Raw genomic sequence first — 23470 nt, forward strand, 5'->3', positions numbered from 1 at the left:
AAGACCATGTAGTTTAATTTTTCGCGCAGGTAAAAAATATTTCTTTAGTTCCCTGACAAGCCAATAGCAGAAAAAAACAACTTATTCATTGTACGTGTTGAAGGAATAGGCCTGATAAATTCACCATGTTTTAATCTGATATAAACTCACACTGCATACGGTACATGAATGCATTCAGGGACTTTTTTTCCGTTGAGATTCTTACTGTGACATGGAACACGTTGCGCCTTTGCTGGAAGTGTGATCGACAGACTACACTTTCTGAAGTCAAATTTATAACTTGCAAAGAAATGTATATATCTTTTTTTTTTAACACAACGGATATATTTTATTCCGAACTTTATTTATTTCACTTTTAGAATATTCTGTTTCGTTTTTTATTTTCTCCAAATTTGGGCGAAACGATAACTGTTTCCATCGCATGTTATAAATTGCATTGTCACATACATGTACTCAAGAAATTTAAACACCAGCATATCAAATATTCAAGAATATGTATAACAAGATTATAATATGTATTTGAGGCGCGGTAGGATCTCTTGATTGGCAGCTGTGGTTAATTGTATGATAAACATAGTCGGTAACTCTCATGCATGTTAATAAGGTCACGGTCAACTTGATGGTCGATTTACTTGACCACTTAGCCTCGGACACCATCCATTTCAAGAAGACGGCACGAGCACCAAATATTGACCAAATTGTCTGTCCGTATTGTAGTGGCGTTACCGTCATCAAGTCAATGGTGTATGAGGGACAGGATGATTTTAATATGAGATCATTTCTAGGCAGTTCATATATTAATTTCTGGAGAAAAAATTCCCAATTCCCATGACTCCCTTTAACCTGGAGTTATCCTGAGCAAACCAGGTCTGGCGTACTGATCACTGTAGTCCTGCCTACGATAGGAGAAAAAAAATATCTTCGACTGCATATGATTTCAAGTATAAGGAAGAATCATGAATATTACTAGCCATTGTCCGTGATCGAAACACGTACTCGTAGTTCCTTCATATAAATGAATAGAAGGCGATATTTTATTCATTGCCCATATGGCATAAATGTTGAAAATGGTAAATACTTACGCTGCAACTATGGGATTTTCTTACCAAGATTTATAAATAGCTTGCACAATTATTGCATACACATAAGTAAATCGCTTTCAGTTATAACGGTGACATCATCGCTGAGGCTCGTTTTCACCTACATATACATTCAAAGTTCGGGATAAACAACTTGGTCGATTCCATTCGGCATGGGTAAAACTATTGTACTTTTGGAGAAGTGAAACGTCCTGTTTAAGTTAAAATGAATATTATTATTTTGGAGACCGCAATTAATTATAAGCAGTGACCTTCGGACGCTAAAAGTACAGCAATAAACGATCGATTCGTATTTTCGTAAATTTTGCCCTGAATATTTGAAGGCACTAGAATTTGGAGTAGGCGGTAGTCACTGAGGGATTTCGCAAAAACAAGAACAAAAGCTTACTTTAATTGATTGAAGGTGCGGTAATCATGTGACAGTTATGGACTTGTTTGTCAGAATGAAGCTACGTGATTGGTCAATACAACAATGAGATAAGACGAACAATAGCACACACCCCCAAAAGCCACGCGACTCATGAATAAACATTAAACAGCTGGGAGATTTCATCAGCTGATAGATCAGCTGGCTGTTGAGTATAGCCGCACTCACGAGCTGACGACGACCGAGTGAACAGTGTGGGTCTGGTAACATCGGTAAGCGAACACAAAGAACGATCGCTACCTTCTATTGAAAATACTGCAGAAGATTTTATTTTGCAGGTGAGTATAGTATTATTATTTTAAATAATTATATTTTCATGTTCCCTTTTACCATTTCTAAAAAACTATCGCGACCGTTTGACAGCTGAGCTTTTATACATGTTAACTGTCATAGGCAATGTCGGGAGCACAATACCTTTTTTTCCGATGTATTTTTTTTTAATTTTGTCAAAATGCGCTGAACTTGATCATTTCATAGTAATTTTGCTTTGAAATTAGTTTGTATATATTATTTGTGAATTCAGCTCTTTATAGATTTCAGTAAATGTAGACCATGATGGACTCGGAGATAATCACACGTTTTCCGTGTTCAATGCAACTTGAAGGACGGACGGAGCGATTGCGTAAACATCGCTCGACTTTGCACAATCAGCGGCTTTATAATCAGGCACTGGCTGTGAGAAAGTCGTGTGTACGAAGCCCGACCACGTGTAAATTCAAGCGCAGTGGTTCCGACTAAATGTCCGGGACAACCCTTATCATTTACTTCAACATCATTTGAACGACGGCAAAATTTTTGCGATATCACTGTGTCGTTGTGTACGGGTGCTAGAGTACAAAGGTATAGACATATGTATATGTATGCACTACATGTGCTGGGTAGATGACTACATCTGACGCAATATTACGTGTAATGTTATACCGCTTTTTGTTGCATAGACAAAATAAGATACTTTGGGCTAAAAACGTAGTGAGAGAAACAAAGCCCGAAATTTCTTTGTCTTTTAATTCCAATGAAACACAGTAAACTTATATCGCGATTGAATGACTATCTCCTAGCTTGAAGGGATGGAGAATAGTGTATCTGCGATACGCTGCGCTGACAACCCCGATGGCATGGTAGTCGAGTTTAGTTTCGCTAAACAGAAGTCCGTGTATGACTCATCCGATCAGCTGTTTCGTGGGCGTTCAACTGTTAGGAACATACCTACGTACCGTTCAACCATCGTATTGTTGAGATCGTAAGACAGGTTTCTTTATTTTTTAAAAGGACCATTTACAATATGAATTTCCTTTTCCAAATACACGGAAAGGTTATCGGCCAGGACAGACAATAGTGTTTTTAACTTCGTCATTCGAACGCAGTGATTAGTTTTTTAACCTGGATAACAAAGATAATGTAAATGCTCCATTCAATGAATTGAACAAAAACCGCCTACTTCGTACTTGCGTTGCGAAATCGGAAGCAAGAACGTCAAAACATGTATTGTATGGTATACATTCAATTGTGCACATGTGACGATGTATTGCAACGATGTTAAACAAAGGCCAAAGCCGAAATCTGCATTTTTTCGTATTACTTATACTAGTTATGAGCGACTAGCTATCAACATATTTATTACTAAGAAGTTACCTGCGTACAGGTTTGGAAAATCATAATCTTACTGCGCAACTTCATCTAATTTTCATACAATAATTTGCCGTTTCACAGTAATATAAGAATGATAGCGACTCCGGATACGACCATAGTAATTTTTCGCGAAAATAATATTCTTTGTGGTTTTACTTCGACGGTATTGTTCCGCATTGTTTTTTTTTACATCCCTGCTATCTGACACATTTCTTTAATTGCTGCTGGTCGGTGGACAATGATGACTATACTTACTGTACACGTCTATCAACTTGGACGTGACGTTGACCAAGTTCATGAATAATTCATATCTTTAGAACTGGTTAAAACCCGATCGATCACTCACACCTTTTGTTGTCAATAGCGACAGTACATGCAGTATGCTGTTTCAATTTCAAACCAGGGTTGGGAAAAACAACTCTCGCTTCAGCCAATCACAACTTCGCAAGTGAAATGAACGCGATCAGGAGATGTTTAGCTACTAAATATTAAGTATATCCGCGATATGATTAAACAAACAGAAAACTATTGAAACAAAGAGACAAAGATATGTTGACGTTGTAGAACCTTACCAAGTAAATAAAACAGGGTTTATTAATTTAGAAGTTGGTTTAATTTTAATGTTGGATTAGAGAAAAACAAAATAAAGAATAAAAAACCACCTGCTGATGATATGATATTAGGCATGGTCAATGCATAGCCCTTTGTATGAAATATTTGACAGATAGTTTTGATACTTTAAAAAAAACGTGGGGAACAATATTTTATTTTATTGACAATTTTAGATTCATTTTCAAATTTTAGAGGCCAGAACGTGACAATGAAGGTTTCGTATGCTCTATTGAGCGGGTGAAACAAACAAGTCGTCATGTGACACACACTGCTGACCTTGCCATTGTTCACTCGTTATAAAACGCATGCCTAACTCTGAAACAGTTTTTGCCTAACTCCACTAGCTAAGAAGTGACGTCGACGAGGGTTGTCCATGTATGGCAAAAAAGTAAAACCCGCATAAATTAAACAGAGAATGGCAATTCGTCACAAAGGCCATTGTTGTAAACGGCTATACAAGTAGATGACCATACTAGGGAAAGATTTCAACTTGTAGAAAACACAAAGATAAATCGTTCTCCCTCTTTCTTCCTCAAACATTTCTGAACTTTCTTTGTTCAATTTTGAGAAGTTAAAAAAAAAATCCGTTTACCCAAGGTGATTGTACTTTTTGTTTGCTATACAAGTCTGTAGTTTATGACCATGAATAGTGCGATCCTGGTCAATGGTAAAGGGTTTCTTTTGTTTAAAATATTTTTAAAAAATGTAATTTTACTATCGTTATACTCACATATGTATCAATATTATAAGTGAAATGATTAACATTTTGTCATTTTGTTTCAGCGGGTTAAGTCAGCAACATGGCACCTTCATTATATACAGCTAAGCAAAGGAGATACTGGTTGGTAGGAACTAACGTCATTGTGGAAAATCTATTCTTTTCTGCGGTACTCCTTGGATGGGGATCTTTATTACTTATACTTCGGGCTGAAAACTTTTATGGCAACTTGTGTGAAGACAGTAAGTCAAACTTTTATTTAATAATTAATATCACTTAAAATTGACTCGGAAATCCTTTCAGAAAAAGAAGAAAAGAAAAAAAATTCAATTGAGGCAAAAGTGTAGATCAAAATAGTTGTGTCTCAATTTTAAGTTAACTTTGGAACTATTGAAATATATCACCGATGGTACACTCAAATTGAGTATAATGTAAGTCATTCTCGGAGTTGCAAGGCAAAGCTGATATTTCTATCGCGACATTGCAAAATATCTTGAGAGTGCGTCTTGGACTATGACTGGTTTATGACGATGATACATATTTATTTTGAAGAATCAAGTTGCTAGAATATTCACATTTATTTTGTTGAGTTGTGTAGCTAGTTGAAATCACATAAGTTACATTCTTGTCTGCTTAGTCAATTTGTAAATAACAAGATAGCGTATTATTTACATCTTGCAATCAGTACTAAAACTCCAATGTTTATTTTGACTATTTGTAATCAACAACAAATACACAACTCAACCGCTGAGAGTGTCTTATCAGTCTAGAAGAATCACATGTCTGGATTGAATGTACAAAATATTTACATACTTCTAATGAAACTACTATCGGAACAAATATCAATTTTAAAATGTGAACACATAAAACTTGAAAAATATTTAATACTGATTATATTTATAAAAAAGATTGACACTTTCAAACTTAATACATATGGACAGTCACGTGAGTATGCGTAGTACGTGTACGACCTTAAGATAAAAATTTATAATCCTGTATTACCTAACAACAACTGATTGGTTCTTTGAGAAAAGTCCAATTTATCTCCAACTGCTTCATGACAGGATAAAAAAAAGTTGATGATAAAAAAGATGTTTTCATGTATGCCTTATAGAAGTTGTAGATAAACAAATCTGTTCTTCAGTTCATCATTGAACTATCCACTTGATTGAATATAAACAAAGAGCTAATGTATATAATGCATTCATCTGCCTATCACATAGTTAGATTGCCATAGCGACCCCCCCCCCTCCTCTGACCAACTGACAACATTGTTGGATGTTAGTTTATTATCCCACATGTTTCGTTCACATTTATCAATTATCTAATCTAAAAATCAGCTGAAGAGGCCACTGAAATTACCAGGCCAATTTTACTCCTTTAAAACAATGCTATCTGTAAATCATATAATGCACATTAGCACCAACCTAGGTACTTCAGATAGTAGCTATAGTCAGAACAGTTGATTGATCAATATCAAATAATCGATTAATTTGACTAGACATTGTTGTCTTTTGGCCCAAAACCAGTATGTCTCAATCTGGATTCTATGATAGATTATGTCAGTATAATTATCTATAGCTGTCTGTCATACACATCTATACATGCTTGTTTCATTAAATCTTTAACAATGATGAGACTTTGTAGATGCATGATCACACATTTTGTTTAGTTCTGCTTGCAAACAGTGTACCTGTCTATGCATGTATCTATCTATCTATATATATATATATATATATATATATATATATATATATATATATATATATATATATATATATATATATATATATATATATATATATATATATATATATATATATATATATATATATATATATATATATATATATATATATATATATATATATGCATATTTGCAATCTAATCAAATTTTTATTTTATTTTGGTTAAATACCTTAACTGCATGGGGAGAGGGAAAAAAAGCAAGATTTTCATTGTGCAATTCTCCCATATGACTTAAATAAAGAAATCTTGAGAAATGAAGAATTTTTACTAATCTTACAGAGATTTTCATTGTCTAGTTCCTATGCTAATTCAAATTGTCTAGAAACCAAGAATTCAAATTGTCTAGAAATGTGTAGCCATAGTAATGGATAAAATGACCAGTACATCAATGCAGACTATAGTGAGAAGGTGTTAATGGAGTCTGCAGTCTTGCGTGCTGATGTATAAAATTGTGACTCTACGACTTCTTATACCACATGATGGATTCCTTATTGGCTGTCATTAAACACAAAAAAAAGATGTGTTCTCTGCTGTTAATGCTAATGGCTTGCTACTTAGCCCAGATATGCCTGCTGTCTGATTCTGTTGAGAAAACAGCTAGTGCAAACTGTAGACTAATGGATTGATAGAGACTAAATGTCAATGACCAGATACATTGAGATTATTATGAGAGATTCCGTAACAAATATATTGAAAAGTTATATAATGCCATCATGCCATTAGTTATTACGTGTTTTCACTAATAGCACAATTCTACAAATCACTTAGGAAATCAATTAACTAGATTTTATGTGATTAAATTTTAAAAAAAATTCATGATTTTAAATTCTATCCCTCATTAGTGATATGATGCTTCCATTTGTGTTTGTAAATGACCAGTAAATCTCGTCTCTGTCTCTGTCTTTGTCTGCCTTGTTTGCATTAACAACAATATGTCCTGTCTACACAATAATGGAATAACCAATATCAATCTTCGAACTGCTGCATGTCTGTGTAAATTTGTTGCATAATACATAAAAAGTTACAAGAAATTGGTGGTTTAGTCAAAATAAACCTTTGAGTGGGGTGGGTGAGGGGGTGGGGATGTGAGAGGTAAGGTTTAATATATTGTAAACTTAAAAGCTATGAATAATGTATAACTCATGATGCAAGGTATAACAATACATTGGAATTTTAAAAAATAGATTATGATTTTATAGGTAACTGAAATATGTACACCACAATAGGTGACATGCTTAATTCATTTGTACATATATAACTGAATATATACTAAACAAAACAGAACAAAATAAAACAAAAACATTTCTGAAATGAATTCGCATGCAAGGTACACAAATTCAATGGTATATTTCACAAGAAGTGAAAGATCTAGAAAAGTCATTCTTATCAAAACTTAAAACTGAAAAAATACAATTTGGATGTTGATATTTGTGTAAAGGATTTCTGGTTTCAGACAAATTCATTCAACATTACAGAATTAGTATATATCAAGAAAAAGCAAATGTATAATCTCTAATGTAGAATTTTACTTTTATTTTCATTGAAAAAAAGCAAATCTGTTATCCATTTTCTGTCATTGAAAAACTCGTCAATATTTTTACTCCAGGATGATGTTTGAATATTTTTGATAAAATATTGTGGCCGCTAACAACTATATTGTAGGGAGTGACTAATGCATTGATCTGATTTCAGATGGTGATGGAATGCTTGCATACATAATGAGAAATGAAATACATGTATAAAAAAATTCTTTTTTTTATATCAATAAATCCATCAAAATATGTTGCCATCAAATCTTTTCACAAAGCTTTTTTATGTCATAGTACCAAAGTACTGACGCAGGTACAAGGAGATTATAGGTACCACATGCAGCATGAAAAACTGTCATGTCAGCAAAAAAAAAAAATTGTCGGCCCTATCTGTCAAAAAACCCCAAAACAGATGGATTTTGTTATGGTTGGTTTTTTGTTTGTTTGTTTGTTCTACTATCATATGCAAATATGAAATGTACAAACATCAGTCAAGGACATAATAAATTTTGTTGTGTTCGATTGTTTGTTATTCTGTTCTATCTTGTCTGAATGTACAAATATTTTTTAAAAAATGATCGATTATTTTGTCTTAGTTGTTGGCTTGTTTTCACCTTGTTCTTGTTCATATCTAAATGATATCTGATCCAACATTATTTGTTTAACTATATTTCTGTGTCAGAGAGGAAAAACACTGGCAACAATTTTGATACTTGTAATATCGCCTGACCACATAGATATGCCAGCAATATGCATTGCTAATTCAGTACAAAGTAACTTTTTCATCATAGATGTAGTCTTTTTGTCGTGAAAATTTTTAATTTTGAAGAAATTACTTTATCCCAAGGAGTAAATAGCTTGATAACATCTCAACAACTTCACTACATTGTGATCTCTTTCTCTCAATCTCTTCCAACACTCACTCAAACACATGTTCATTTGACAGATTTTGATCACATTTCCGCTTGGGAAATTAAAAATTGAAAATTGGAGTTTTTTAAATCATTGTTGATTCACCATCCATAAGCATTGAGAAAACTTGATGAAAAAATGACAGTGTCCAAGTTTGGTACCTACCTGTCAACAAACTTTTGACCACCTGACACAATGTGTGTTAATACACGAGGCACTTATCAGATATGATGTTTACCTGCACACGGACTGTTTACATAGCTAAAGTTTAGTAATCAGCACATCACGCCATATGCCATGTTTCTCCATCTTGTTTATTTCATTCAGAAAACTATCCCTTGATGACGTACGTGAATTTCAACTATCTAATATCAGATACAGTTGTACCTAAATATGCAGTAACATTATGTAAGAGATAGATAAATCTACAACTACAATAGGATGACCTTCATAAAGATATCAACAATAATACCACCTTATTTGGACTTTAAGCAATGACTGAATCACAGTCGGTAAAACAGTAGATAAAAAATTCAGCAAAATGAAACGTATTAATTTGCAAAAATACATGAAACTGTTTAGAATTCACGTGATTTGAATATCATTTGAAAAGACGCATGAAGTCCTTCCCGAAAAATTTGTATATCACAGTGAGGTGAACTTTGACCTGTTACACGGAATAGTAATCGTTGTTGGCATTGTATCAACCAACTTCTGAATATGGATTTCAAATTTATGAATATTTAATGAGGCAAAGTAACTTTAAGCCAATCAGTGTTGTGGACATACTTTCTGTCTTTATAAGTATCTTGATATCTGTGTGTCAGCATCTTTGGAATGAGTTCATGTTAATCAGTTTAATAGATGAAATCTGTCTAATAGTTATCAATACATATTTTTCTTCAGATATTTGCATTAATGTTCATTTTGCTGCTTTTCTTGCTTGTGATATTTTATTCAGATATGTTATATTTATGTGACTTTTAGGGTGCTGTGTATGAATAAATAATTAGATAGAGATTTTAATTGTGTTAATTGCACAGTTCTGATGATTGTTAGTCAGTCAGTCTCAAACCAATTAAAAGAGAGATCTGATAGATTCAGTGAAATAAACAGCACTAGACTAATTGTCAGTAATGTGAGGTTCGACGTGTAATAGGTGGGGGGGGGGGAGAAGAGGAGCATGTACTTTACATGTAATAGGCAGGCCTGATGGAGACTAGTAAACACAACCATGGAATGTCAAGCCCTGTTATCATTAAATAGTTTATGTTGTGTCCTAGCTATGAACCCAAGCCTGTATTTGATCTATTTCATTAGGTGTTTCCATGTACCCTTACAGGTACCTGGACATCCAGGGAAGTACCACATTACCCTGCAAAATATCACCTGATTTCAAAACTCACCTGGCCTACATATTCAAATTTATTACCCCAATTCCTCCTTTTTACTGGCAGTCAGTAATCATTCCACTCCACTTTTCATTGCTAGTATGCAGAAACACTTTTTATGCTCAATCATCATGATGAAAACAGTTGTAAAATGTTCACTGCCTGGAAAGCTAAACATCCGCAATTTTAACAAAAGTGGTTCATTCTCGTTGCTTGATTGAAAAAATGTACGCAAAATGCCATGTTTCATTTTTACTAATTCATAGTAAAGATTAAGTAAAGTTATTTGTTTCAATTGAATTTTCTCACCGAAATGCAAACTTGGGATTATAGAAATGACTTCATGATTATCATCCTTAAATCAACTTGATTCAACTTTATTCACCTATTTGTTATTGTACAATGATAAAGTATCGTTGGACTCTCTATCTAAACAGTTTTAAAATAATGTCAAGAAGGGCAAACATTTCCGTTTGTTATCTACCTTTGAAGTGGTCTACAGTCTGGTCACCAATAAACCACTTTTAAACTTTGGTCATACTCCCCAGTACCATCTCCAACAATGGACACCCAACCCAGTCTTTGGCTAAGATTTATGAGGGTATATGTTGCCATGATTGGGTGATATCTTTATGGTCTTATTAACTCAAGCTCTGAAGCAGATATAGCTGTTGTAAACACTTTTTGAATTCAGATTAAAAGATATGCTTGAAGTACATCCCTCTCCACTTACAATAATGTGCTGACAAAATTATGCATAAAGTTTAAATAATAGAAGTCTTTTCTTTGAATCTAGGTTCATAAATCAGCAATTTCTTATCCATTGAATTATGTCAATAGAATTAATAGTAATGGAGTCTCACATTATGTTTTGTTTGTTTGTTTGTTTGTTTGTTTGTTTGTTTGTTTGTTTTTGGGTGGGGGATTTTTTCCAGTGCAAAATTCCAACCTCTTACATTTGACATTTTTATTCCAGGTGATGACTACAGTTTTGGCAACTGGACTCTCTTTGGCAACGAAACAGGATTTAATATTACCAGCAATTCAACTTATGACGAAACTTCTGCCGGATGTTCAGAACAGGAAAAACAACTGAATTTAGCCTTTACAGTCGGCTCTTTCCTTCTCAGTGGAATGACTTTCCCAATTGGAATGGCTATGGATAAGTTTGGTTCCAGGATTCTCAGGATAATTGGGTGGTAAGGGAATATTTCCTCTTCACTGTAAAAAAAAAAAACCCAACAGAAATGAAGGAAAATATTGGAAAAAAATGATGGTCAAAATTACGATGATAGTCTTGTAAAATGGGGATGTTTGAAAGTGTTAAATGTGTGAATGCAGCGTAAATGATCCTTACCTTAATCCTTTCCCTGTGACTTTATTCCGTACTTTGTAACTTTATTTTCTACTTTGTAACTTTATTCCATACTCTGTGCACAATATTCTTATTGTTGTTAAAAGCATTTCCTACTAACATTGAATGTAATAATCCTGGCAACTATCCTTGCACCTAATACTTCCAACTTCTAGAACTAACCACTTGACTTTCATCTTTCAATTTTTTTTTTAATTTCTTTACCTCTTTAAACACTATCCTGTTATTCTTCCAGTGTGTTTTATGGTGCAGGATGTTTAATTATGGGATATGCAAACACAGAAACTGCCTCAGTTTTACTATTCCCTGCAATTGCATTTCTTGGCATTGGCGGTGTCTGTACAATTTTCACATCTTTCCAGGTACGATATCCTTATGGAGGTTCTGTTTGAAATATTGCAACATTTATTCACCTCCATGACACCTCGCCTGCTTAGACGCCTTTCTCACTATTGTTCTGGTTCACCCCTGCCTTCTGAAGTGGTATAATCCTAATCTTGTATCGAAAATGGAAGGATTATTCCAAAGAGTAAGAAGTATAGGGGAGTTAGTAACACATCTGCACAACTTTGTGTTTTCTCACCTGCTTTAAATTGATTTTTCACCTTTAAAGTCCAGAGTCTCTAACTGCATGCCTGCCTGTCTTGCCCTTGTCTGTCTGTCTGTCTGTCTGTCTGTCTGTCTGTCTGTCTGTCTCTGTATGTCAGTATGTATATATCCACCAACAAGCTTTTTAGGGAAAATTGTTGTGCTCCAACATGACCACTTCATTACCATAAAAAAATTTCAATTGTATAACATCTGCTACCATGGTTACAATTGTATCTCCATCTTTGTATTTGCAGCATCTTGTTTTGTATGTCATGCATTTTGTTTGGGTTTTCCGGTCCAACGACGACTCCATGGCTACTGTTTCCAGCTGTCTCACTCAACGGTGTTGGTGGAATTACCATATTATTTACATCTTTACAGGTACAGCTATTATTCATGCAAATGAGCAATTATTCATGCAAATGAGCAACTATTCATGCAAATGAGCTTCACTGCTAATTTTCATATAATTTCACTAACATACTAAAACTTTATGATATGTAAGTTACTAGTAGTGTAAGTTTGTCCTAAAACCACTAACATGTATGGACTCAAATATTCATAATTATATGCAAATTAGCTAAATACGTAATGGAGTTTACACAACAAAGAATCCTTGAGTCTATCACAAGCACTGTAAAAATACAGTCTGGAGATTAGTCGTTGGGTTTGAATCCAATATGGTACATTTCGGTGCTTTTTATGTCATTCTAACGGTTGGGGGATTACTCATTTGTGTGCCAACAACCGTTAGTTCATGATTTGGCATTTAGCTAGACGGCGTGAAGATATCTTCAGATTCAAACCCAATGGCTAGTCACTAGACTATGTGAAATATAACACATACATTAATTGTGTTGTTTATTAGAAGTACTTCACATTTAAAGAAATAGGAGTATATCTGATATATAGATCTGACATACCTTGTAAACTCTACACTTTATGAGTACCCCTTGTTCAATGTCTGTATTTGTAAATATCTGTCATTAGTGACTCTAGTCTGTGTACGTATATTTGAATCTTTGTCCTGATAAACCACAGTATAATGTGACTTCAAAATGACCATTCATCAACTGTGTTCATCAACTGGTTAAATTACTAAATGAAATAGTGTTATGTCAGCTAGTATATATGTAGTGAAAAAAAGATATATATAACTATATAAATACCATTTATTCAAATTTTGTTTAAAGAATATGACACACCCCTTATATTGTTCAAAGGTTAATATATACTGATCCTACTACGAAGGCATTGGTATATATGTACATACAACAATAGCTTGTTGTATGGGTTGTGATTGGTTTTGTTTTGTTTGTTTGTTTGTTCAATTCTTATGACTACTTCTTGACATATAGACACCTTATTTGGTATTACAGAAAGCTAACGTGAGCATCAGCATGTAGTCTGTCACAGTCTGACATAAAGTGATATTAATATGTATGCAACAACTGTGTATATCACCTGTATTTGACAGCATTGGTCAATATAGTTGTACTTTATCAATGTAAAACATTCAGTTATGAATGACAAAACATCTGTTACTAAGATCTCCTTTTCAGTGTTGAAATCTGTCACTCTAGATTTATTAACCACTTCATATTCATAACCATGAAATATTACAAAAAATATGATATTAAAATTTAAACAATAGGTGTTGGCAGAGGCAATTTTCAAAATAAGTTAATCAATGAAATTAACACTACTTAATATTATAATAAATTGTAAAGTATTATTGCACCGGGCGTAGATATTTGCAGTGATGGAAATTTGTGTCTCTCGTTTAAGTCAAATTTTTCCTGTAGATGTACAATGACGGAAATCACTTCAGTGGAATTTTCCTACATTCTGTGCAAATGAATACAGTCTACTTTACAGCTGACGGGGTGACATTTATATTCATGCAATTCACCAACATCACCGATTATTTAAGCTACAAAAGTCTGGCTAGACAAAATCTTAGTCATCTTAGTGTCCTCGTTAAATTACTTTAAGACAGTCATCTGTCTCAAGAGATTTAATCTATTGCCTTGGTTGCCTAGAAACACGGAAGATTCAGGTCTGCCTTGAATACTAAAATAAAAGATTGCATCATGTTGTCAAAAAAAAAAATGAATATGTAAAATCAGCACGTGAATACAACACAATTTATGCGTAACCTACAAAGTTAACATTTTAATGAGTAGATATTTCAGTTGCAAGGTTTGTCCTTTCAATAAATTGGCCCCTACAGTTAGAAATTTTATGTTTACATTTTTGACACGATAAACTGACCTTTATGGGAATTTCACCCACAAATGATAAACTAAAACACAGATAACATTATTTTGTGAGAAAAATGTGTCCTATAAGAACAAAATGTATGTACCTACAGATTAGATATTTTATGTGTAGATATTACGAAGGATGTAATTTAGTTTTCTAGTTAACTGAAAAGTGTGCCCTCATGTGGTTGAAAAAGAGATTTGAATGCTGACTAAGGTAGCTTTCTCCATGCAAAGGTCAGAGGTCAAGTGAAAAATAAATGGATATTGATAACTTTCGTGGCACAGTGAAATGACAGAATCATCTTTCATTCATAATTTTCATAGTTTTTTCATATCACCAATTTCTGGAAATATTTCATAATTTTATAATATTATCCTGAATTGAATCATATTGAATCATTTGATATTAAATTTGTATTTTGTATTTCAACAGATATCTAATTTATTTGGAAACAAGAGATCTACCATCATCAGTCTTTGTATCGGCGCCTATGCATCATCTGCCATCCTGTTTCCCCTCATGAAGGTAATAATTGTCTTATCTGTTCTCGTCTGCAAAGGGCTCCCTTTATGAGCTCTCAGTAGTTGTGAAAGTTTGATGCAGCAGACTAGGTTGACTGAATTGGTCCAAAAGTTCACTCTATATAGATAGATGATAAACACTTCATTGTGAAGGAAATTATGAAAATTCAATAAAAATAGCTTGAAATAATATGTACATTTATCGATTTGAATCACCTTGAATTTGAAAACTCAGTTTTTTGTGTGGAATGAAAGATTAACAAAACAAATATGTACACTTTCCTACAGGCATTGTACGATCTTGGTCTAAGCAGACAACAGCTGTTTACTGGTCTAGCAGTTGGTGTGACACTTGTCTTGATTAACTGTGTCATCAATGTACCCAAGGAAGCAATCCCTGATCCTGATAATGCCGATTTTGGGTAAGCATCACAATCATTATTATTGTGCAACAGAAACAAAAGAATTTACAACTTTTGTATAGAGGGCGCTATTAGATAAAATTATATTGGTAGTAGCAGAGTTGCTATATGCTACTTGTACCATTGTTATTTTATTTGGTGTTGAGTAGTCAGTCTGTGTATCACAACTCTCTGGAAATAATACTAATGTTCCTAAATCAATCCTGTTTTTTTCAGAATTCACTGGAATATCCTGAAAGTGGACAACAAAGTGTCAGGAAAGCAATTCTATCGCAGAGTATCAAATGTTGGCAGAAGAATGAGTACCGGAGAAGTGTTGAAACAAGGAGATATGTACAGTTCAAAGTATGTATACCTCATATCTGATTCCTTTCAAACATATGAATTGCTACATCATCGAAATTTCATAGACTTATTTGCTTTTCCTTTCATTTGTGCTAAAGCATAATTGTATAGTGCCTGAAAATTATGTTAATTTGTTTTTCTTTCATACCTATGTTTTCTAATGAAATTTCTTTATTTCATTTTTTCGCAGGATGGATCTACAGTTACAATTGAATGCTAACCGTGGACCCACTTTCCTTCAGTCAATCTTCAGTCCAATCTTCTTGTGGAGTTTGGTCGTGTTGTGTATAACCCAACTTCGTCTTCTCTTCTTCATTGGCTCTCTCAGTCAGATGTTAACAGGTGTTACGGATGGTGATTCTGAAGCTGGTAAGTAGTTCAGTATATCCAGTAACCAAATACGCATTGAACTTGGTACTTGTGTAGGGTAATATTTGCAGTACCAAATACATCTCTAAGATCACCATCTTATTTATTTATTTTTTTACAATCAAAGGGATTATTAAAAAGATACAATAAATGAAAGAACAAATATAACCAAAAATTACAAATATAACAAAAAATGAGCTAAATTCCTAAATTATCAATGATTGGTCGACATCTGCATATTCATTAGCGAGTGATTTGCTTCTGTAATGTGATAAAGCCACATTTGGTCTATAGGAAATAAGGATTTCAAAGAGCCAAAAAGATTTTATGAAAAAAAAAAATAAATGTGTGTAATGCTCCTTGTCTGAGCTTGCAGTGGAGTTCTAGTAAAGATTATGACTCTAACAAAAAATCTGCTGTTCGATAATAATTAACAAAAATTTCACAAAATAATTCTAAAAAAATTTGACATTTTTCTTACAGTTGATTTGTATGCATCCATCTTTGGAATCTTGCAAATGTTATGTTTGGTTACTTGTCCTCTGATTGGTGTCATCATGGATTGGAAGACAGGTCAGAAAAAACCTAAAGACGAAGTTGAAGAAGGCAAAGAAGCAGAGGAAGAGACCAAAGAAAAGGAAAAAGTTCCTCTTGATGACTCCGACAACAAATCCGTCAACTCGGACAAGAGTGATAATTCAGAGGAGTCGGAAAAATCTGAAAAGTCTGCCAAATCTGGAAGTTCGACTGAAAGTGCTAAAAAGAAGAAACGACGAATGGACATTAAAGTTCGTAAACTGTGGAATGGATTTATTGCTTTCATGATTACCAACACAGCCTGCATTGTCTTTGGTGTTATGGTACTTATTCCAGTTCTACCACTACAGGTAAATACACGTCCATCTTCTCTTTCCCTGCAATATAAGTTCATCCATAATTACTCACACCTGAAAAAAAAAAGTTATTGTCATATCCACCAAAAATTAATTTAAGAGGATGACTCGATACCAAATACACCAACATTATTGTAATACCATCAAACCACTGTGACAATTACGATTCCAGAAATTGTTTGCAAAAGCAGAAAAATTACTCCTAGCTGGTGAGAAATATATCTCAATTTATTTCCAGTACTGATTTGTTGTACACCAAGCTCATTTCATGTATAAAATTTAACCTCATATATATTTGAATTAATTTCAGTTTAATTTTTATTTTTATTTCAGATTGTGACCTTTGTCCTGCATACAATTATCAGAGGATTTATCCACTCAGCAGTCTGTTCTCTCTACGCACTACAGTAAGTATTGAATCAAATTTGCAACTAGCAGAAAATCTACCTAAAAAAATGATACCATGGTAACCATTATTTGTGATGGAAAGCCTGACTTCTTGGGGGTCAACAAACTTTTATATCTGTTTAGTTCAACAAACTTTATAATCACATCTGATTTTCACACTTTCAACCTATATCTAATCTCTGTGAGGTGATTCCACTGTTTGAAATCTGTCTTTTTGATAGCGAAGTCAATTCACTGCAATCTAACTTGATGTGTGATTTACTTTACAGATATCCAGCTACACAACAAGGTGGTTTGATTGGTTTACAGTCTCTCATATCGGCTACATTTGCATTACTACAGTATCCAATCTTTGTTGCCATTGAAGGACCTCTTAATCAAGATCCATTCTATGTAAGTTTTTGTCTTATATGTTTCAAAACCTGATGAGTTTATTAATCATGGCTTCAAAGGTTCATCCTTGTTTTCAATATCAAATGTTATCTTGATATAAAGTAAAACACGTTCATCTGTACATGTAAAGTCAAAAGTTATCGTGATAAAGAGATCCTCTTTATGACACCGTCAAAGACGCATCCGCAACCATCTGTGTCACAGAAGACATAACATTTCTGGTTTGCAAGAATGGGAGATTTGGATAAATAGATGACGTGTCAGTTATTATCATCCAGGAAACATATTTGCTTATAAACTAAGATATGAAATGAAAGAGAAACAAAATTTGGGGAATTACAATATCTGCTTTGCAAATTGACAACATTTGCTGGAAACATCCCAACACATGTTCACCAACAAATTTAGTACAGTAAATAACAAATGTCTGGGAAATATGATAGATATATTCAAATCTATGGAATGAGTTGAAGTTTCTCATATGATAGAGGTGTTGTGACCACTGCCCAATAGCGAAATCAACATGTGAATATTACATAACAGAAAGTATGCAATTCACAAAATCTAATCAACCTGATTTCTTCTTTTCTAATGCAGATCAATGTTGGTTTATTGGCACTTTCTTTCCTCAACTATGGCTTGCCATTCTACCTGTTCTGGTACAGTAAAAGAGTAGCGAAAGAAATCAAGGAAAAGGAGGCACTGAAAAAATCTGAGTCGGAATCACTCTTCATTACCTCACGACCCAGCAGAGTTGCACTCCTCAATGAGAAACATGAACCTGCAGCAGTTTGAGCATCATGTCCAACTGTCATGGTTCAAACCACCTGGCGCTATACTTAATTTATGAACTCACTGGTGTTATGAATATTAGTGGCATTGTACACCTGGTGTGCACTGTGAACACTTTGGGACTCAGCAGACTGTGTATACACATGGTACAACAGTCTAGTAGAGAGATGTGAACCTCTTGTCGCCCCTCTTGTGCCTATGTCATAGGTTTCTACTTATTGTTCTGTGAGCGATAGATGGCATCATCATAGAAGCACGGGGTTTACAGGGTTATGGATAGGATATCTGAAAGAAAACCACATAAACAAAGTCTGGATTGAATCGTGTACATTGTATTAATATATTTACAAAACAAAGTAAAAAAAAAAATAATGTTGTAGGCTTACAGTTCGAATTTTAAGACAAAAAAGGTTTATTATAGTATATTTATGACTGGAATGTATTTACACCTTCAACAGTGCTTCATACCAGACTTTGTTTATGAAGGTATCGTTCCCATGACTACAAGATCATACAGGGAACACAGATACATGTATATCTTGTTGGCTGCCATAAACTTATTTCTTGTATGTAGTGTTTGTCTGCCAACGTTTGTCATCATGTTACAAATCGTTTTTGTACAGTTTTTAGACACTTTTTGTGTGTACTTCATGTCTGTGTTTGTGTTAATATAGGTATGTATGTTCGTGTGTGTGTGTGTGTGTGTGTGTATTAAGTAAAATGTATGTGTGTGCATATAAGCACTTCATGTTTAAGTATTCTTGTCCAAGTTTTTTGTTACCTCTCTTTCACACTTTCTTAAAGGAGCAACGTTCTTTCTTTTGGGTTTGTAAATTATCTACTCTTCTTGACCTTGATAGAGTTCAATCAGTAGAAGGATTAGGATTATGGAGAACAGAGAACAGTTTGATACACACAGAGTAAGATTACACCAGGCACTTGATATCATGCACATTATACACTCTCACACATGCATATGCACATGCACACACACACACACACACACACACACACACACACACACACACACACACACACACACACATGCATTTTCACATATACATGTGACTTCACATAATATATATATATATATATATATATATATATATATATATACACACACACACACACACACACATATATATATATATATATATATATATATATATATATATATATATATATATATATATATATATATATATATATATATATATATATATATATATATATATATATATATATACACAAACACACACACACAACAGAAAATCCATGTCAAATTTAGCAGATCTAAGACTTAAAAATTATAAAACATAAAAATTATGTATTGATATGTCCATATCAGTTCACAATTTATGACCATGGTACTAATTATGATGTGAAATATATAACTTGATTTGATAAAAACTATGAAAGATGATTCTAAACAAATACTTTACCGTTATTTATGTGAAATAAGACAGTTTGAAGTGAGTACTGTTGTTTGAGGCTTGAGTGCTAATCTTAATGTTTCCTGTTTAACTTCTATTTGTCAGTTATTAAGGATTTTTACCAGCTTTATTGTCAATGTTCACAGTGTGACACATCATATAAAACTTACAGCATTTCTTCGCTAAAGATGAAAACAACCATTTATACTGTTGTGATTATTCATAGCGCATTACCATATTTAAATAATCTTATTAACAGTGGGGAGGTGGATATGACAAAAATTACCATCTTCTCACACATTGCAAGTAAAATGAGTTAAGAGTTTGGTAATTTTTACCATCATTCTATACCTTATAAAGACCCCTTACCATAATGTTAATATTGACAGTATTTTTATTTCCTTTCATTGTTTCTCAGTAATAATGTTACTGTAGTGTGTACTTCATTAAAAGGCAACAAAAAAGTCTAACTTCACTTTAAAAAAAAATTATTGCAAAGTTAACTTAACAGTCAGCATATGCTGTTGTAGAGTAAAAATTATCCTTTTTATAAATTCAAAATGGCCGACAAAGTGTAAATTCAGAAAAAATCTGTAATTCCTTGTTTTCTTTTAAACAAAGATATACCATGTGAATATTTTATATAAAAATTTATCTCGGTACTAGATTCAGAAATATAGACTAAGTTTATATGCTTTCTCCTTGTGTAGAAATGTGACCATGAACGCACAGTACATATTGTCAAATTTGACACTGGACGTATACATCTAAAGAGATTACGGTGTAAGACAAAAAGAATTTTATCCAAAATAACTTTCCATTTAAAGTTTCAAACAGTATTTTTATGTTTCAATTTTAAAGTCTTTGTTTGCTTGTGTTTGAAAAAGTGACATTTTAGAAGACAATTTTTTTTTCCCGAGAACACTTGTGCATAGATATTTTATCAGAAATAAGAAGTGACATGTTTTTTGTGAAGTAAGAAGAGAAGAGGCATGTTTTTGTTTAGAGAATGAACTCAAAGTCACTCAGGATATGGTTTCCTTTATTCATCATGGCTTATATGTCTAATATTTATTTCTTTATGGGTTTTGGGGCACAATAGTAAGTTCAGTTTCAACTTTTTATGTGATTTTTGAAGGCATGACCATAATACAGACACTATTTTGAATTTAGAGATAAATTTACAAACTTGCATTCCTCAAAGACATGTTTTCTTGAATTGCAGAGTTATTGTTATCACAATTTGAAAAAAAATGCTTGTCAAAATTTAAGATATTCACAAAAAATGCTTGTCAAATTTTAGAGCGAGAGAGATGTATACACAGTACATATCAGGGTGTATGAAAAATGATAATTTTTTGTGGTTATTACGAGGATCTAAAAATATAGTGTGGATGTGTTTGTCAGTTATTTTGTAAAAGTAGGGAAGATTACTACACCTCTGTATATTAAATGAAAGAGTTCATTGCTTGATCAGCTTCTGGGTTAAAACATAAGTTCCATAAATGAGTTCTTGATGAAATCTGACCGAACGTAAATATACAACTATCTCATGAAATACTTGATCGATCATACTAAATGTTGTCTGCTTGTGGAAGTCTTTTTGTGCTACATTCCCAAAAAGTTGCAATTTATGCCGAATCATCATTCCTACTTTTGTGCACTAACTCTTTTTTTGTCATCAACAGTTACTTCTTTTTCTTTCTTGTTCAAACTTTTTTTTTGTAAGGTGAACCTTGAAATAAAAGTTAATAATAAAACCAAACTGATCTTGTCGGTTTGAATATGTATGATTCTTGTGTGACATGTGAGTAGATGCAAGTATAGGAGAAAGAGGGAGGGAGACTTGGAGACGTACTGACAATGGGAGAGCTGTTAGCGTATACATACAGTATAGTTTGGTAGACTATTTACAGTACAGTGGAGATGGGTAGACAAATGAAGTACATATATGATAGTGGTGTAACCCATTTCCTGAAATGGGGTAGACCCCCCTCATATCAGTATCAACCCCCACCCCATGCCACATCAGTGGTCGGGCAATGTCAGCCCTCTCTCAAGTCCATTTAGTGGGATACATGACCCTTGTATGTAGATGGCAAATTTCACCAGAATGTAAAGTGTAACCACAGGGACACAGGCTCAGTTAGTTTTGTTTATGTAAACAAACAAGCGGAAAAACACAAATAAATAAATAAAGAATGTAACAAATACTGACAAACATCAACAATAGAGTATAAATCACCTAACAGTATAGTGAGTGTATGTTTTCCCTACTTTGCATATACTTTGCATATACTGGAGGAAAACATATACTAATTCTTGATACTGCGAAACATTCATTATTGTTGATACTGATTTGCGATTACTCTATTGTTGATGTTTGTCAGTATTTATTTATTTATTTATTTATTTATTTATTTATTTATTTATTTATTCATTCATGTGTTTTTGTTTGTTTTCGTAAACAAAACTAACAGCCTGTGTTCCCTCCTGGTGCAACCCCTTCCTCTAAAATGTGGCAGTCCCGTTGGCCGGGAGAAGCCCGCCCGCTACAGCCAAAACCACAGTATAAGGTCCGATCAGACCACTATAGCACGTCTTGTATCTTTACTGAGACTCTCCTGATCCTAACTACGACCACTTTCGAGTAATTGGGTGTGAAAGTTCAGACTCATAGCCGTATACCTACATCTGGACGATAAGATATTATCTGGATTGTACCTCAACATGCTAACAGCAATTACCTTAGCTGGGTAAGACTATTTTCGTTATTACGGAAAAACAAAACTGGCGCTGCAAGTGCAAGCTATTTCCGCGTGATTTTTTCCACGTGGTCATTTGGACACTCTTGACGACTCTCGTAATCGAGACTGTGACGGGCAAAAATTCAATTAACTTGTGAGTTTTTTCTCCTAGACAGAGTTTTCGCCTCCGTCGAAGATGGGTTAGGTAGTTATGTTTAGTTTACGTGCACTGTTTGGATTTGTAACACCCCACTGCACTGGTTGTGAAGTACTGTAATTTTGATTTTTGTAGTGTGGTTGCTGGACGACCGAATTCTACTGGAATTTCGTGCAAATTACAATTAGTCTTGGCCCAAAGAATTTCTAATTAACTACCCGCTTGTTTCGATCCAAAATTCCCGTCCAAACTAGTAGGTTTTGAAGAAAAAAAAATACACGGACTTCACTGAGCAGGTCATTGCAGGTGCCTTCGCCCATCTTTAAATTTCCCGCCCGTGTGGCGTGCACAAAAAGCCACTTCACAGGTCGAGTACAGAAGTTGTCGATCTTTGCTACCTACGCCAACCCGCCCAATTCACCTATCACCTGTTTAATTCAAGTTGAAACTTTATTTATTGATATTTTCTGCAGTTGCAGCAAAATTCAAGTAATTTTGACTGCAAATTCAGAAGGTTTTCTTTGTTCAGGGCAAAACATTCTTTGAATAAATTAGCACAGCGCTGAATAAATTAAATACTCGGTCCCCCCTGTTGTAGCTTTCAATATCATTTTTTCTCATTCGCTTGCCCCAAATTCTTTATTATCCCAAGTTTACCTATTAAAATAATTTTTATATATAAGAAGTTG

At 33.7% G+C, this 23470-nt stretch overlaps 1 protein-coding gene across 1 annotated transcript; it reads left to right on the forward strand.

The window, feature by feature from the left end:
* Positions 1 to 1675: 1675 nt before the first annotated feature.
* On the forward strand, positions 1676 to 19431 carry LOC144449054 (large neutral amino acids transporter small subunit 4-like). Its single transcript, XM_078139465.1, has 12 exons — positions 1676 to 1805; positions 4552 to 4728; positions 11044 to 11266; positions 12288 to 12414; positions 14734 to 14826; positions 15111 to 15244; positions 15461 to 15589; positions 15780 to 15958; positions 16442 to 16845; positions 17185 to 17258; positions 17529 to 17652; positions 18250 to 19431. The coding sequence occupies exons 2-12, from the start codon at positions 4569 to 4571 to the stop codon at positions 18445 to 18447; spliced, it is 1845 nt and encodes a 614-aa protein (XP_077995591.1). The 5' UTR covers positions 1676 to 1805; positions 4552 to 4568; the 3' UTR covers positions 18448 to 19431.
* Positions 19432 to 23470: the final 4039 nt, after the last annotated feature.

This window comes from Glandiceps talaboti, chromosome 18 (genome assembly GCF_964340395.1).
Source record: "Glandiceps talaboti chromosome 18, keGlaTala1.1, whole genome shotgun sequence".
Lineage (NCBI taxonomy): Eukaryota > Metazoa > Hemichordata > Enteropneusta > Spengelidae > Glandiceps > Glandiceps talaboti.